General features: G+C 40.9%; 2 protein-coding genes across 4 annotated transcripts in view; one reads left to right on the top strand and one right to left on the bottom strand.

Moving 5' to 3' along the window:
- acacb (acetyl-CoA carboxylase beta) overlaps nucleotides 1-1,228 on the top strand; it is a 29,889-nt gene extending 28,661 nt beyond the window's left edge. For 2 of the 3 annotated variants that reach the window (XM_049578029.1, XM_049578030.1), the window contains exon 53: nucleotides 87-1,227. In XM_049578029.1, coding sequence (XP_049433986.1) covers nucleotides 87-219 — 133 coding nt within the window. In that variant the 3' untranslated portion in view covers nucleotides 220-1,227. Of the gene's footprint in view, nucleotides 1-86 lie in introns of all 3 variants that reach the window. The other variant, XM_049578028.1, reaches the window with a different exon arrangement.
- On the bottom strand, nucleotides 909-9,686 carry foxn4 (forkhead box N4). Its single transcript, XM_049578031.1, has 10 exons — nucleotides 8,917-9,686; nucleotides 8,232-8,332; nucleotides 5,771-5,937; nucleotides 4,309-4,424; nucleotides 4,111-4,221; nucleotides 3,830-3,957; nucleotides 3,602-3,698; nucleotides 3,298-3,505; nucleotides 2,791-3,183; nucleotides 909-2,227 (listed from the first exon to the last, which is right to left on the bottom strand). Exons 2-10 carry the CDS (start codon nucleotides 8,309-8,311, stop codon nucleotides 1,977-1,979), a joined length of 1,551 nt encoding a protein of 516 aa, XP_049433988.1. The 5' UTR covers nucleotides 8,312-8,332; nucleotides 8,917-9,686; the 3' UTR covers nucleotides 909-1,976.
- Between the last annotated feature and the right edge of the window lie 8,684 nt (nucleotides 9,687-18,370).

The following is an 18,370-nucleotide window of genomic DNA, read 5'->3' on the forward strand; positions in this document are numbered from 1 at the left end:
AAAGCCACGTGTTGCATATTAGTAAATCTTAAAATAATTTTAGCTGTGAAATGTCCGCTTGTACTAATTTTCCTCTTGTGTTCCAGCCTTGTGCAGGCCAACCCGGACATAGCCATGGACTGCATCATCCAAATGAGCCAAAACATCACTCCATCCCAAAGGGCCAACCTCTCCCATCTATTCGCAACTATGGACAGCACCAGCACCAGCACCAGTTGAGCTAAATCTTTATCAGGTTATGCTATTTAAAAGAACAAAAAGCTCTGTATAAGTTAATGGTACTGTACAGGTAAAGAGGATTAAAGTTGGGGCAATTCTTTGCAGTAACGCTCACATGCACAAAGTGACTTACTCAACGGTGATCACCAAACCACTAGAGCGCTCTGTCTGTTATAAACATTGCTGTTAAATGGCATCTTTGCAGGGACGTGGTAATCCGTTCCACTTTTGACTGACAGGCAGAAAGTTTCACATTTGTGAGGCAGGCCGTCAGTCATTTTCAGCCACTCCGTCCAGGACCCTTTTCATAAACTACAACTGTAATGCACATTTCACTGAGCTGTATTTGCACATAATAGTGTGTCAGTGTTAAATTTGCCTCAGTAGGCTCTGCACAGTCTATTGAGGCCACCGTCATACAAGATTCATGAAGTCAAAGACTTCATATTCAGGTTCTGGTTGTTAAGGATATTAAGTAGAGAGTTTGTGTTAATTTTGATATGTAGCTCGTACAACTGATCAATTCTTTGATCAATTTAAGAAAAAAAAATCTAATTTCTGAACCAGAAAATGATGAAATTGTTTAATTCTGTTTCATTTCTACACAGAGTAAAAATATGACATTTTTACCAGAATTGTAATGCAGAAATGCAAATTAAGATGCAGAATATGTTTTTTTTTTGTAACAAGTAGTACTACGACGTCTTTTCATTTCATTTTTTTGTGGCTGATGTGTATCTCGGCTGTAGTCTTTTGTGCGCCAAGACAATGGTATGAATGATAGGAGATGTTGCAACACTGTATGTGATACTTCTAAGCTTTTCTGTCATTTATGTGGGAATATCTTTAATATAATGCAGTAATTCTTAAAACTCAGGTTTGACAGTAATCACTAAAGTGGTCCCACAGGTGAGACTTAAATTGCCTCACAATTGTTTGAAATATCAGCCATGACATTTCATTTAAATGTATTAATATAAACTCCGTCCTGTGTCTTGTGCTCTGCCACAGACTGTTTGTTAATAAATGTCATTGATATTTTTTTGGCAAAACAAACTTCTTTTATTCACCCATTTGATTTTTATTATGATCAAGTTATTGAACATAATATACATCTGACTTTGAGACATGTTAATCACATTGTGTAAAAGAATAATGTGTAAAGGCTGGATTACTCAAAGTGTTGGCACACGTCGGCATTTTGGAATGAAGTGGGTAAATACAGTCGAAAGAAAGCTTTTCTGTTGCGAACATTCAAATATATACAGCAAAAGATTGATAGAGTCATCACCTTCTCCAGCTGCCTTTTTTATAAATATAAATAAAACATCACAGCAATTATGTCTAGCACAATACAACAGACAAGAGACAGGGAGCTACAGTATGGTGGGGCTTTAAAATGCAGAGTGAACAGTAGGAAAACTGGCAGATGCTAACTTACATCTCCACACAGAGTCTTTGTACCCATACAGGCTTTGAGTCTTTGCTTGGCAAAGCTAGATATTTTAAGTCTTACATACTTTTTCTTACAGCCACTTCTTTTTTTATCAGCAGTTTTAGTTCTTAATGAGCAGTTTTCATGTGGACTGTAAGTTAAATGATTTCCACATCCTTCTCCGAGAAGTTCCCAGCTGACTGCAGGAAAGCAGCGTGATTTGTATCAGACTTTGACCTCAGTCTTCTACAGTTGGCATCCACAGACGTCCACAGACAGCTGAATGAATCAGGTCGACTCTGCTGGGGACAGATCAGCTGCTTTATAACAGGGCAATGGGCTTGCTGTTGGCTGGGGCACCCATGTACTGGGAAGACAGGGGATCCTGGGAAGTGTAGGAGGTGTAGAGGCCCGTTACTTGCACGTCTGACAACGGCAGGTTCGCTCCAGTGGAGACAGGTGTCAGGTTGGCTGTTCCCAAATCACAGTCTGATAGTCGCAGGGGAGAGTTACTGAAGGTACCCAAAGCATCCAGGTTAAAGCTGTCGTCCTTCATTTCCTCCCATAGATTACCTGAGCAGATAAAAAGAGAAGTTAGGAGTGGCAGAAGAAGTACTCAGATCTTTTACTTAAAGCTCCAGTGTGTAGGATTTAGTGGCATCTAGAGGTAGTGTTGCTGAACTGAAACTTCTCCTGTATGCTAGGAACAACATGGTGGAAGAGGACCTGCTCCATAAGCAGATATAAAAGGCTCATTCTAAGGTAACGAAAACACAATTCTTACTTTCAGGTGATTATACATTGAAGTAAATGTCCTTATGAATTTTAGATAACATTTCTGCGAATTTGGTGGCCCTAAATTCTACCCACTGGACCTTTAAGTAAATAAATACTAAAAAAACATAAGTACTCGTTTTGCAGAATAATCCATTTCTGAATGATATGCATTATATTATTGCATTATAATTATTGATTTATTAAAGCGTTCATCACTTTAACATTGCAGCTGGTAAAGGTGGAGCTCATTTCAACTACTATATATACTTAATTTTTGTTACTTAGCACTGGACGTTAGTGAACCGATGCATTATCTCTTCAGTTATCGTGCATGGCGGACACTTTAAAAACATCTTTACCTTGAAGGGCAAAGTCCATGATGCTGGGGTCCAGTGCATCCACCTCTGTGTGCGTATCACCGTGCACGCTGTAGAAATCGTCAGGTGGCTTGCTTGGATGCTGGGTGAGTGGACTGTGGGAAAGGTCAGGGACCGTGTGCAGGGGAGGTGTCTGGGCCGGAGCAGGGGACATGGGGGCCAGGCGAGCCTGAGCGTGGAGCTGGGCCTGAAGCTGGTGGTGTTGGTGCATGGGTAAACAGGGCAGGGACAGTGTGACTATTGGCTGAGGCTGCATCTGGGCTGGGACGGGCAGTGGGAGGCCAGTTGGGCAGCCGGGCAGACGGGTCATGCCAGGCTCTAAAGCCTTACGTCTGCAGTTCTCCGGGCGGTCTGTGATCAGTTTGTCCAACTCATCTGCAGGGAGAAACAATGATTATCAGACTATGTGACAGCATGACATAAGATTTTGATGACTTATTGCCTTTTTGAGCAGTAGACCTTTTACATTTAACAAAATAAACTTCTAACCAGGGTTAGCCATGCTGCGGCGAATGGCTGGGAGGTCCTTGCGTTTCCACTTCTGCATCTCTTCCTCCATCTTGTCAATTTTGGCAGGGTTCAGCGCCCACAGACAGCCCTTACGGGATGAGCTGCTTGTCTTGTTCTCCACTTTCTCAAAGCATTTGTTTAAGGACAGGTTGTGTCTGACTGAGTTCTTCCATCCATCAGGTGCAGTCTGCAGGGAGAGAAGTGTTGTATAATGAGTCACTTTCCTTATCTATATGCGCCTTCTCTTTTAGTCCTCTTCTGTAATATTTATGGGCTGTCATACCTTGAAATAAGGAAAGTGTTCTTTCATAAAGCTATAGATCTCACTGACTGGGAGGCTGCCAGTTTTGCTGTTCTTCAGAGCCATGGCAATCAAACAGCTGAAAAAACAATCACCAGGAAAAAAATCTTTATTTGAATGAAGCTCATAGCAGAGAGGTGAAATGCACAAAAAAAAATCAGGAGATGTGGTGGATATTATTATAATTTAGGTAAATAAAATAGGTCTGACCTGTAGGAGTAGATTGGCTTGGGGAAAGACTTGGGCTGCAGCTCCTGTTCTTGTGGAGCCAGGCGAGGTTGTGTAAATAAACTTTGGTTGTTGAAAGAGACATTGCTATAAAGCCCACCAGTTGAACACTGTGAGGAATAGGAAGACATTAATGAGGAACTTCATCATTTACATTTATTCACTGTGACCAATTTTGTTTTTATGAAGAGGTCCTTGAAGGCAATTCACACAAGAAGCACAAGAAAACCATAACTAGTACTGAACTTATTAGCTTATAGTACCTGTTGTCCAGTTTGGGTTAGAGAGTACACCTGCTGGGGGGCAGGCTGGTAGACTGAGGTAGGGCACTGGTATCCTGGAGAGGGCAGCCCATTCATGGAGAATGGAGACATCTGTGGAGTAGATAACGAGGCTATTTGACATTCAATCCTTTAAAACATAATACTTTTTTTTTTTTTGCAATGGTAATTAAAACTCACACTTCCACTGTGGGTGTTGATGATGCTGATTCCCAGAGGGCTGTGCTGCATGTTGCTCTGGAGGTGGAGCATGGAACCTTGACCTGCTGTCATGGCAGTCATATTGCTCAGCTGAGCTGTGAGAGGGAGCAGCCAAACTCATATTAGATTAAAGAAAAGTTCACAGAAAACTACTTTCTTGATCCATATAGGTCTGATCTACTTTCTAGGGTTTGGCAATGTTAACAATTACAGTAGGGTCAGACATAATGGTAGTTTGTTTGTAATGCTCATTGCACCAACAAATACATAAGAAGCTTCTACTTATAGACATTTACAGACTTAAAAGTTTTTAATTTAACTGTTCAATATAGTTTTTTTCAAGTGTAATTGTTTACACTTTGACCTGTTGATAACAACTTTAAGGCAAGAAAAGGCCAAAACTTTCCAAATGGATTAATCTCTGAGGTTCCTTATATTTTTAGTGTAAGCTTGGGCGGTATCATGGTACTACAGTATACCAGGGTATTTAGAAAACTTGACAGTATGGTTTTAACTTATTTATCTTGTTACAGGGTTGTGGGGGGGCTTAACCCTATCCCAGCTGACTTTGGGCGAGAGGCAGGAAACACTCTGGACAGGTCGCCCAACCATCACAGGGTTGACACACAGAGACAGACAACCATTCCTTCTTACGTTCACATACAGTTTAGAGTTGGTATGAATTTCAATACCATCAAAAATACAGATGCTCCTCTTTCTATCAAACTCATACAGAGGTGCTGTATTGAAGATGTACAGTATGGAGTGCACATCACGCGCCACCAGAGGTCAGTCTCTACTGTTAGAACAGGCAGTTGAGCTGAGAAAGATGGTGACTGAGGGTGGTTGGGATAACGTTGCATTATTTTTACGTTTAACTCTGTGGTTTAAAGGTTTATTTCAACCAAACCAGAGTTGGCGGTTGTTGGAACAGTGGACTAACTAACTAAATGACCAGTGAGACTTTATATTTTCTGCCGAGTTTAAGTTTTACACTGTTAACAGTTAATAATGCAATTAAGGTGGTCTTAGTTTGGTGAAAGAGAGAAACTTAAATTCAGAAGGTGTATGGTTGTATTTTTCTGTTCAATAAGGAAGATGAGTGTACCTTTCTTGACATTTTGTGAGTTTATATTGTTTTTTATTAGATAGAGAAAACAAAGAGAACTCGCGGAACGTTGCAAATGCGCAGGTTGTGGGTGGGTAGTTAATGCGGTACACAAATGCCGTCATAAACCAAATACCCTATTTATGTAGGACAATTTCCAATGGCAAAAACAAAAATCTTGTATTTTCATTTGTCTTTCAGGATAGATTTATAAAACTGTGTTTATACCTGCAGAGGCCAAAAAGTTCAGTAGAATCCAGCAGTCTTTATTTATCCAATCACAGAGATGATCTAGTTTTTGAATGTTGTACTGTCCCCTCCCTGTCACCTCACCTGTCTGTTGCTCCAACAAGCTGCCATGGGAGGGCCCGTTACTGTGGCCTCGACTATCAGCCATCTGCTGTAGTCGGGGCACATCGACAGAGGTGAGCCATGACAGAGACTGCAGGTCCCCAGGGAGGTCCTCCTCCCTCAGCTGGGAGGGGTCCGTGGTCAGAAGCCTTCAAGAGAGAAGGAGGAGGGGTTTGAGGGGGGGTTAACACGGCTGTCGGCTCAGATGCACACAAGTGGAATTTAAATCTAAACACTTGATAGAACATTTTGTCCTTCAAAGTCAGGACCACTGTAATGAGTCTGGATGTGGGCAAACAGAGATGAAAGCTGCTCAGCGAGGCCGTGTGTTCGCCATGCCATCCAGGATTTACCATAAGTAGATTAACTACAAGTGTTATTTAGCGGTGACAGTTTTAATCAACAATGAGGGAGTTAAACAAGCTTTCCATTCAGAGTAAATGATCTGTTTATTTTTTTCTGGGAGTGGCACGCTGATCTTTGTTTTTCTCATAGTTAATACTTGTCTGCTTTTTTGATGTTGATCAAAACAGGTTTTTTTTTAATAAAATAGATGCAAAATTTCATGTAGTATTTTATGTCTAACCTAAGAATATTTTCTCAACCCCTAATTTTATAAATTCTGTCCTATAATATGGATTAAATTAGGATTTCTGTTTAACCAGTGCCTTGCCAGTACCAATCAGCTTTCAGTCATTACATCTTTTATGTGGCAAGTCTCAAAGAGAAAGAAAAGAAAAGAGAGGAATCCTCTTGAATCCTCTCCAGTCTTCTCTGCACACACGCACTTACTGTGCAAGGGTTTAGTAATTGGGGTCGCTATGACAACACGCACTATTCAGTTAGGGTCTGCGAACAGTGTAGGGGAAACCCCCCCCGCCCCATGCACATACACACACGCACACACACACACCAAATCTCCTAATAAAAAAATCAACCCTGTGTCAGGTGACCACGGTCTCGCCTTACACCATTGGCTGAATCATAAGTAAACAACGCATGAGATCGTTTGAAACATGGGACAGCAGCACATGTTGCCTGCAACAGTTGGCCTTGTCTATTGAAAAATGATCACCTATTGTGTCCCAAACGACAAATCTGCCCAGTGGCACGTGGCTCTATTGTCTTCCCCAGACCCTTCCTTGATTGTCTCTGTCGTTTCTTTTCTTTACACAGCCCCTTGCATTAATCTGTTGGAATGACAGCCCTCACATAAGAGGACAAATAGGATGCCATCTGCTTCCCTGTCCCTTTCCAGCCTCTATCCTCACTGCCACCCCCCAACCCCCTCCCTCAATGGGGAAATCAACGGAGCCTCGGGGCCAGAGAGGGTGCAAATGTAGTTTGAGGTCAGGGCTCTGTGTCTGCCGTCTGAATAAGTGACATCATTGCAGCCAGGAATCAGCAGCACACGTCCTGAAACACCTTGCATGCGCCACTAAATGATTTAGAGTGATGGTCCTTTTGCAGCAGGTGGCATTGTGAAGTTTAACGCTCTGTGAAGCATCACAATAACTCAGGTAGAGCTTTGATGTTAAGTGTACCTTTTGTGTACTGGCTGAATGTTTTTTCTCTTTTCTTTTTCTTTGCTTTGCTGCTGACAAAATGAAGAAAGTCTGACTGAATGTTGAAGAGGATTTTTTTTCTTTTTGTTCTGTATTTAAAAAGAGCACTCAAAGTGAATCAAAAGTATGTACAATATTTTCTATAGCTGGTCTTCTACACTTTTGTCTTACAAATTTACTCAGGGTTGCAATTTTTCATTATGAGTGCCCAGTACAAACTGATAAAACCACAGAATAGATGACACATGGGGGGTATTCCCACCTCCCCTCCTCTCTCCACCAGCAGCATAGAAATTGTTCACTGATGCAAAACATGTTGAGCTGGTGTCTCCATGTATCATCCGAGCCTTCCCAGAGGTTCAACAACACTAAATATTGCACCTCCTCCTCCTCCTCCCCTGCCTCCCTCCCTTCCTCCCTCCTTTTCTAATTGGGAGCCACTTGTGCATACTGGTGACCCAGTGCGCCCGTTTCCCCCTGAGCCGGCAGGCCAAGAGGCTCAGGCTCTCCGTGTGCCGACAGCGGGAGTGTAAACAGAGCTGATGGTTTCTGACAGATCCATTCAGACTGAAAATCATTTATTCTTCAGGATTTTTTTCCCTCTTTCTCCTTTTTCATGAACCCCCCCACCCATGCACAAAAAGAGCTGTCCATCTACCTTTAGATTAAACATAGTGGGGTTAGACAGTTTGTTCCATGACCAGTTGGGAAACACCTTAAAGGCTTTGATTCATAAAAATATGCCTTTTATCTATTGAGGTGTCACGGATTTGATTCTGAGTGTTTTTGACAATATGTATCAAAAATAATACGTTGTTAAGTGGTAGAAGAATCTGTAACTAGGGTCCTCATATGACAGAACATATTTTAATTCTTACCTGTAGTCCTGTGGAGACGGATGATGCCCAGCATTTTCAATGATTCCCGACATCCTGGATGTAATTCCACCTTCTATCATTTCCTGGGATATGTGGTACCACTGCAATGCAATAAATAAAATGAGCACACTTTAGGTTGAGTCTTCAAACTGAGATAAACAAGCTATGTAGAAGACATTATCACGATATAATGATATTGCTTCAAATTGTGTCTCCTTCAGTAAATAAACATGGTGGAAACACATGTTATATTTCTGAAAATATAACATTGCTCCACAAAAAGCAAAGATTTTAAACTCAACATTAAGGTTCAATGAACATTTAACACAAGAATAAACATATTTAAAAATAAATTAATAGTTGAATATAAAAATTCTATGTGGTATCAGTGTGGCTTTGTTGAAGCCACAGCTCATTTTACAGTCTGAATGCTTTTTGTTCCCCTTACTCTCCCTGATTAAATTGCATAAAAATACATCGAATAATATATCTTGTATTTAATATGTAGGCCTCTTCAGTTCAAATGTTTACATAACAGTTGGGTCACATTAGCTCACGTTTCTCATCTTGCCTTCAGAGAAATAAAGGTTAAAGTCTAAAAGTCATTAAATTGTCAGTAATCTCATCAAAACCAACAATCCGACAAAGACTATGATGCTAAGAGAGAGAAATAGTAAACAATTACCTGTTTTGGATGATATTGAAGAATGTGTGAGCCGGTCGCGAGCCCCTGTACTGTATTTCTCTGTGTTGCACTTGATTCTCCAAAAACCGTTTTTAAATTTCCCTCTCTGGAGCTGTCCAGCGCTCTGACATGCGCAGTGGAGACTTCAGCAGAGCTCCCAGTCGCCCGGGGGGCAGGAGGGTCCCATGAGTTTGACAGCTGCTGTTCATGCAGTGCCTGTTAACAGTCCCAGCAGCATCCACACTTCCAACAGCAATGAAGAAGTGGCGATGATGTGATTTTATTTTTCTCTCAGTTTTGGGTGGACTTTGTGTCACAGTGCGGTCGTGGTGCACTCCTCCACCTCAGCAGTTTGTTGCGTTAAAAGTCAGGTCATACTCCGTCCAGACATTGTAGTCCTCTTATTAGATGAGCATTTAGGAGATAAGATGATATATTTAAAGGAAGTTGCCTGTTTGTCTTACAACGTCCTGTGCGCTTGTTCCTCCAGTGGCGCACAGGTGCGTCTTAGCAAAACGCAAAATACACAAGTTCAGGCCTAAATCCTGTTGACGTTATTAACACTATTAAAAATGTTTAGTATGTTAAAACAGCTGAATCAGATTAAGCGCAATAGAGGCAACAGGAAAAACACCCGAGTTAAAAAAAAAATAGAAGAATAAACATTAAATATCCATTTTGTGCCACTATATCCTCCTGTCAGGTTATTCCCAGTGAGCTCCCTCCATCAGGTCTAAGACGATGTGAGTCTCTACTTGTGGTGGCATCTGTGTATGTGAGTGTGAAGTTTTTTTTAAGGAAGTGCTTGTAGATAATTTGCTTCCCGCCGCTGTGGCCGCGTCCTGCTCCTCTCAGCAGTGGGAAAAAGAGCCGGGGAGGCGCGTAGGGAGGGTCGGGGGCCGGGTGGGCTGCTGCAGGAGGCGGCAAAGGCACACACTCGTCTAGAGAGCAGGTCTCCGTCAGAATAAAAAACGGTGGCATGAAACTGTTGGGTTGGCAACGCATTGCAGAACACTTAGCAATCCTGGTAATAAGAAATTGCTCTGTTGCCACCTCCACGCTTAAGATGAAGTGTAAGAAAACAAGCAACTGCAGTTCCAGCAGCCGATTTTCATTATAAATAAGCATGCCACTGACTTGTATGCGCACTGGAAAGTCATTTATATTAGGCTACACATGAAAAAAAAACCAAAACAGTATCTTTACTTTTATTGAAGAAATTTGTGAAAGTTTCTGATTTTTCTGGAAAGTCTAATAAACTTCTGGTGGTTGAAGGTCTGATAGGATTCATTCCTAACTCTGTCTAAAAAGGGCAAAGCAGCGAAAAAGAGTTCTTGCAGCTCTAGCAGTTTAGTTATTTTTCCCACAATTTCTAAGAAAAATACTCTTTAAAAACAGCCCCACATTAGTAGGCTATCTGATCGCCGGCATTCATGAACCCCAGGGGTCCTTATGGGGACTCCAGGGGGTCTCCAACAAAGGAAAAGTTACATTTTCCATTGTTTGATTCGCGACACATTTAATAGGTTGTCTTCCAAATTAAATATCAAGCTTTTAATTGTTTCATGATCCAACAGGACATCAAGATGTACAGACATCTATCCATGATATGGGTGGAAAAAGTCTGAGTCGCTGATTGAGATAACACCAGCAGGTATATGGTCTTTTAATAGCAGACTTAAATGTGAAACCTGTTGGAGATTAAAATTTGCGGCCGGAAATTAAAGGGGAATTCCTTAAAGTCTGTAGGGAGACTGCAGTGACAGCAGCAGTATCAGCCCCATGGGACCCTACAGATGGTAAATCGTCCTGTCACAATAGGCACAATCAATGATTACATGCATGAACGTAACGGACAAAAACAAGACCATCCTCAAAGAGCAGATCCTGAAGGTCCTAAAGCCCGCGGGGTTATGATCTGGAAACAGTGTGGGGCAGAGTGTGCTCATACTGTGTGAGGTACTGTAGGTTGAGACCTGATGATGATGATGATGATGATGATGATGATATAATCTGGGTAGAAGGATGTACACTGCATGTAAATGCCACAGGCTCACATCAGCCAAAGTGACTTTCAATAGTTGATTACTAAATTACTGCCAGCTGCAGGGGTTGGACAAGAAAACCAGAAGCATCTTATTAGAGCTGATGCACGTAGTCAACAGAAAAAAATAATCAGCAGCAGCTCTGATTAGTAATGTCACTAGTAAAAAATGCAAAACATTCCCATAGTTGGATCATCTTTTTGACTGTTTTTATTTGTCTTATGCACTGGTGAAGTGAAGAGCTTTGGGTTGAGTGTTGGTCTGAAAAAAACAAGCAGTTTGATGACATCACCTCAGACTTTAGGAAGTAATGTCCTTTAAAAACAATTAATTGATTGATGGAGAAAATATTTGGTGGATTGATCATTGGAGCCCTCTGGGAAATACAATGTAGCAGCACTGCAATCAGAACCAATTTAGTATTTACTGTCTGTTTTTGTAGAGATATTTAGGGGATTTTCATTCCACTTGATTGCCATTTTTGTTGTTAAGTGTTGTTAAGTAAATATAATGTACATAACAGGGCTGGGATATATGGAAAAAGAAAACAAATATCACAATATTTTTGAACAAATACCTTTATATAGATATGGTAACAATAGTTAAGTGTTGACTACACAAAATATTTACACAATGAGATTTAAGTTCAGAAAACTGCATCATTTCACTGTAATTCAGCCTTTAAAACCAGGAAAAGACAAGACTTACAATATTACGATATCCAAAATCTACAATGATATCTAGTCTCATATCACAGTATTGATATAATATCAATATATTGCCCGGCCCTATTGCATATTTTTGATCAGGTGTGTTTCTATTGTATCGTTATTATTATTTACCTGCTCTTTACTGAATTAGATATCAGGCTTAACTCCACACCAGTTCTGCAATGTTTTGCAAGTGATGCATCACTTAGTTCAGGCAGCAATTTTGTCTGAACTGTGTCCGACCATGTCATGTTACATTGCCTTAAATACTCACCCATAAAAATGATAATTGTCAGACCTACTGTACGTTTGAACCCACACTTAGTGCTAATTAATTTCTAACTTCATAGGACGCTGTTGTGTGGCTGTGTGTGTATTTGTATTTCACACTTTACATCTTGAATTGTTGGTGCCTCAGTCTTTAAGTTCAGTCAAAAATATGTAATGTAGCAAAGGAAAAGACAAAAATCACAACAGTATATGGAGAAAAACAAGAAAACAAAAAAATAACTGTGGTCACAAATACACTGACATCAGCAAGACTTTTAACTGGATATCTACTCAATAACATCTCAAAGTGCAGCTGTAGTGGTGGTGGCATTTCTAAAATACAGGTATCTGCCCATGAATACATTTCTTGATAATTCTGTAACCATGCTGTAACAATGCTGACATTTACTGCAGGTGTGCACAGCTGGTGGGACACAATCACACAAACACCTGATAAAAAAGGAAAAAAAGAGACCTTAAATGAGGAAAAAGTCCCAGAGATGCTTCGTCAGGTCAGTGGTCATTCCAGCAGCTGCAGCTGGTGTCGGTAAGCAAATATTTATTGTCTGCAAGGGTCTTGCAGTTAATGTTAATGGAGATTTACTGTACCCGTGTCTGTTGTTTCTCTTTGTCAGTGAATTTATCTTGAGTCTTCTTTTTAATGCATTACATTTCTTATGCAATGGAAAAGCAACATTATGAGCTTTTAAAAATGACTGTAATTGCTCAATTGTAATGTATTTTTGTTATTCAATTCTGTCCCTGTGTAGCTTTGCATGCTTTACGTAAATGTCAGCATAATGGTTATATTAAATTGTAAAAAGCACTTTAACACAACTAAAGTAAGCTACTGGTGCTGGCCTGACTATCAGGAGTAACTCGGGGCTCAGTGTCTTGCCCAAGGACACTTCAACATGTGGACAGGAGGAGCCAGGTTTTAAGACACCACCCCTGTGATTAGTGGACAGTCTGCTCCTCTCCTGGGACACAGTTGTCCCATTTATATGATAAAATATTTATATATGGTTAGTTAGTGACATGTTCATGGCAATGACTGTAAGAGCCTATCAAGCGGTGTGTGATGCACTCAGGAAAGAGCATGAGGACTCCCTGCAGCTCAGGAGCACACAGTGACGGCCCTCCTCACTCATGCCTGTTTAGGAGTAATGGGGAAACAATGGGATCACCGCCTGAGGGTTGGCCTGTGTTTGTAGCCTGTGTTTTTGTACTTTTGCACCAAGTGTTTACTCAAAACACATCAGCCCCTCTGAGAACGAGGTCAGCTCGCTCCCTCTAATCTCCTCTGCAGGCAGAGACACAGTGTCCCCCCAGAACAACATGTCACCCAGGGTGACCCTCTGGCCACACAGAGGAAGCTGCTGTCAGCCATGCTTAGCTGAAGTGCAGCATCAGTGTCCTGCTAAAGACTTTGTGTTCTCAGTGAAGCTTCAACCTGGACAGAGCAGGGTGTCCAGACTGTCAGGCCTCAGGTTGCCGTGTCAAAGGTCAGGCAGTCAGAGACTACTTACAACACCTTTCGGAGTACTTACACCTTCACACAGGGAAGACATGACAAAACAGTGATTAAATTTCACAACAACAGCGACATTAATCACTTAATATTGCATCACATGTTGATTTATATGTACCCTTTACATCTTTATAGCCAATAGAGAATTGCAGTTTTTCTATATTATAATAATAGAAGTTTAAAAGTGATCAATCAAATCATTTCAGTGCAGCTCAACACTGTTGTAGTTATGATATAAGCTTGTATTAAAGGGAAAGTTCACCCAAATAGCACACAAATGAGATAATATATAATCCCTAGCTAGCAGCATTTAGCCATATGGGCATTTTTAGTTTTATTTGGTGACGTTTTCAGATGATTCAGTGCAGTTTACACTTATGTCATGGCATTGCTACTTAATACATGTACAACAGAGGTGAACGTGTAGTGCTCAACACATTACAAAATTACATTTGACAAAGTTATTTATCCTTTATATTTGTATTACATTTACAGGGGACATTTTTTTGCATTATGAATACTTCTGTTATTGATGCTCTAGGTATGTTTTGCTATGAACTGTTTTGTACTTTTGCTTGGATAATATTTTCAATGCAGGGTTTTTGGTTTTAATTGAGTATTTTCACTGTGTCTCATTGCAATATTACATTAGATTCATTCTTTGACATTTGCACAGGAAAGTATATAGTTACGCTTCGATTCTTGTGCTTATCTCTTAAAAAAGCTTTGTTAAAAAAAGGCAAAGAAAGGCAATTTAAAGAGCAGCATAAATCAGAAGACAAACACTTTTTTAAAACACACACACATACACACACACACACACACACACACACACACACACACACACACACACACACACACACTATGAATGATAGAAAAAAACACGCTAAGAATTACTGCACAAATATAACAAACCTAAACATTACTTTATCCACTGCCAGACTTCAAAGCCATGCATTTTCAGAGGATTGGTCAAGGAAAAATGTCCCAGCAGGTCCCATCACGCCGATCTCTTTCCTCCATGGCATGCGACTTCTCTGGACAGACTGCTGGACTTCACAATTCTTTTGTCCTGCAGGATCACAGAAAAACATTTCTTGAAGGTTTAGAGAGGTCAGTGGTGTTGACCTTTGAGTGACCTGTGTCAACACCAAAGCCTCCGTTCTGAGGCGAGGTCAGTCCTTTTCAGTGCCCTAAAGGGTAAAGATGGAGCAAAAGTCTTCTTCTTTTTCCACATCCGACTGAGTGCAAAAGAGCCTCATTTCGAAAAGAGGTCTCGCTAACTTTTTTATGTGTCACAGCAGGGATATGATGTCCCCTAAGGATGGCACTTTGACACCCCTAAGTCAAGTTGTCCAAATCACTCTGCATTTAGTTTTTGCAGTGACCTTTAAGAGGTTATCCAAACTGACAAATATTTAATTCCTGGTGTGTGAGTGGGTACTGGGTGAAGAAAATGGCCAACTGAGCATAATGTGATGCAATATTAAAAGGTACAGTACATGAAAAAGGACAGAATATGAAATCACAATCAGAAGAGCGACATAATGATGTTATATATCATTCTTGTCTCTTCAACAAGACAGAAATAATATCTAGGTTCAAAAATATCCAATGTGAGGTATGAAGTAACCCCAATGACCCAGCATTTTGGGACTGAAACGATGACGGGGCCCGGGCTTCGTTACGCTGCTCTGAAAAATTAGAATAATGGACTATGAAAGAAGGAGAGATCCAAAGAAAGGGACAGGGGAAGAAAGAGGGTCTTTGGGAAAAGAGGAATTAGATAGGAAGAGAGGATGGAATAAAAGGAGGGTAACAGTGAAATGGAGACAAAATGAGATGGAGAGAAGAGAGAGAGGGGGCAGTAGTGGTGCAATGTGAGTGTTATCATCAGCTCTCATTCTCAGCATGGAATCTATAATGGGAAAATCAACCTCTCTGACTCCTGTGTAATTGGATTTGCCGGGTCTCGTGCTGAATCAGAGCCCAGTGGGTAGCACAAAGCTTGTTAAGATTGGACAAGCATTGCTGGGCCGCTGGGCCAGGGGGAGAGGTGGGGCGACGGCAGAGGTAACCTTGACAACTTTTCTGGAAGGGAGAGTAAATAATTCAAATGTGCTGAACACTCAACTGGTCTCCCATCAATTGACTGAGAGCTTTCCAAATGTTAATCAATCCATAAACTGGGTGAAACCTGATCTTTTTTCACATTTAGGTCATCAGAGCAGAGAAAACAGACACCTGTGTTACCTTGGAGGATGTGTGTTTAATGGTGGTTGCCAGGTAACAGCAGTAAACACAGTTTTACTCCCACCCAGTCTTTCTAAACAACATGCAGCTACTTTATGGCCTCGTCATTTTTGTACACAAAAGAAAGCTTCACAAGAGATCTGTCAAATCTTTCAGTTTAACAGTATATCCATTTATGTCTTATTGTTTATAGATATGAGTAGCTTGAAAACAAAGTCTAGACTCTGCATTTAAGTGAGTGAGTCAGCAATAATTAAGCATCTAGATGAAAGCCATGACTAAAATGTTCAAACTAGCTGACATAAGCTAATGTAAAGGACAGACCCACACCGTTTTATTCCTTTTGTACCTTTGCACCAGCTTAACTCTTAGCCATGTGAGCGGTGTGGCTCTAGAGCTGACAATGTTGCCTGTGGGCCAGACTGAAATATCTTAACAACTACTGTACAGATTTACATGGTCCCCAGAGGATAAATCCTAATGACTTTGGTGATCCCCCGACTTTTCCTGTAGAGCAGGGGTGTTAAACATATGTCCTGCTGGCCAGAACCGGGTCCAATCTGGACAAGTGGATGAATTCACACACCTAATATTGATGCAGCTGTGAAGGCTATGACATGGCAGGTTTCAGAGTAAGGAGTCTTGTAATAAGCAGCTGCAGAGGCTTTACACCCTGACCAGAATACAGTTCTCTGACATAACAGTAATGACTTATTGTGGTCTCATCTAAATATATCAAACATTGTGTAAAATATTATCAGTTAGCAGCTTCAGTCCAAAATAATCTGTATTAGACTTATGTGAAAGAGGTATACAGTATACAGTATTGATGGAACCCTATTGCCAAGCTACTGCCAAAACTTTGATTTGTGAATGGCTTGTTAGGCAGGGGATAACTCAACCTACTTACTCATTAGCTTCCACTTTAGTTTGGTGTGGTGATACCAGCATTAACACACAGGAGTGGAAATGTACATGTATTGACAGCAAGTAACAGACATATTTTTGACATTGCACTTATTTTTTTTACTTGAGATCAACTGGGCTGTATGTGGCTCACAAACTAAAATGATGTTGACACCCCTGCTCTAACCACAAGGTTGACATTTGTGGTTTTATGACTCAACAACTATTGGATGCTTTGCCATTTAATTCATCAGAAAATTCATGCTAAACTAATGACATTTTTGTCTGGTGCTCACTATTAAATGTGGGCTATACTTAGATGGAGAACATTTTTCCCAAAGAAGTAAAAGGTGCTTTTTGGCAGATTTCAATCCAAAACTGAACTGGTTCGGACCAGGTTCGGTCCACAGCATTAGTTGCCATGGTGATCTAGCCAGGTTAAAAGAGTGCCACCTTTGGGACACTGAGAACTCTGACTTCAGACTCAACATACATTGATAACCCATTAATCTCACTGACATCCCTCTGGTCTAACGCTCTGATGTCAGCTGGGTCAGAAGACGGGCCTGGGTCACAGTGAGAGGAAACAGGGTGGATACATCATGTGATGACCTTACAATTCTGATCTGTGTCTTTATATACGGAAAAAAAATATTGCGATATATTTAGAGACACACATGTGGCCCAAAACGATTCTGGAAGTATTACATTCCACTTGCCTTCTTCCAGTTTATACATGCATTGTTAAAGCTGGTGTGGGTAGTTTTTTTGTCGCTGTCTTTGGGCTAATGTTCCATAATAGAACTTTGAACATATTGTACTTTTGATGGAACATCCTGTTGCCTCTGTTTTCAGGCTGTAGAAAATGTAGCCCATGAAAAGAGACTTTGGCAAATTACAGGTCATTTCAGAGAGAGGGCGTACAGAGGGCTGATCTACAAATGCAGATGCGGTGAAAGCCTGATTCAACGGCAGAGAAACCTGCAGAGGAAGTTGCCAGCACTGCTGCTGGCTACCAGCCCACCGTGACAGTAGCCATAATGTCGAGGAGCGAGGCCAAGAGACCACGGGATGGCTAGCTGTGTGCAACTCCAATGTGAAAAAAGGTGTCTGTGTATGGGAATTTTCCTACGAAAGTAATGCATCAAAAAACTAACATATCCCGCGTAATCATGAGCCAGTAATTTGTGCATAATTTTGGAAGGCTGTGCTCATGTGACCAGTGTCCTGATGGAAGTGAAGAAGAGAGCAATCTCAAGTGGTCCATTAAACATTAGGCTTGGGTCGTAGATGGGTCACAAATTACAGGCCTTTCCCCTGGAACTTTCTCCAGGAGACTGTTGTACAGAACAGTGTCAACTTAGAGTCATTTTGAGGTACGTCATCACCATGTTTCTTTTCCTAAACCTAACCACAGTAGATTTACTTGCCTAAATCTAACTTCCATAACTTTATGTTAATTACGTTTACGTTACATCATTCATGAGATGCTAATTCATAGGATATCATATGAACAGTTGTATGAGGATACATTGATGGGAGACACTGGGTTACTATATGATGCTGTCATTGTCTGATGGGAGGGGCTTGGGGCAAAGAGAGAAGAGAGGGGAGCTGCAGGAGGAAGGTGTACTTTCAGCCTGCCCCTGCTATAATGGTTTTAATAGGATGTACAGTGTTTTACATGAGCTTGTCTGGTGGGTTGCAGCTTGTGTTTTACATAATTTCCTTGATATATT

Source organism: Epinephelus fuscoguttatus, linkage group LG6, assembly GCF_011397635.1.
Source record: "Epinephelus fuscoguttatus linkage group LG6, E.fuscoguttatus.final_Chr_v1".
Taxonomy (NCBI): Eukaryota; Metazoa; Chordata; class Actinopteri; order Perciformes; family Serranidae; genus Epinephelus; species Epinephelus fuscoguttatus.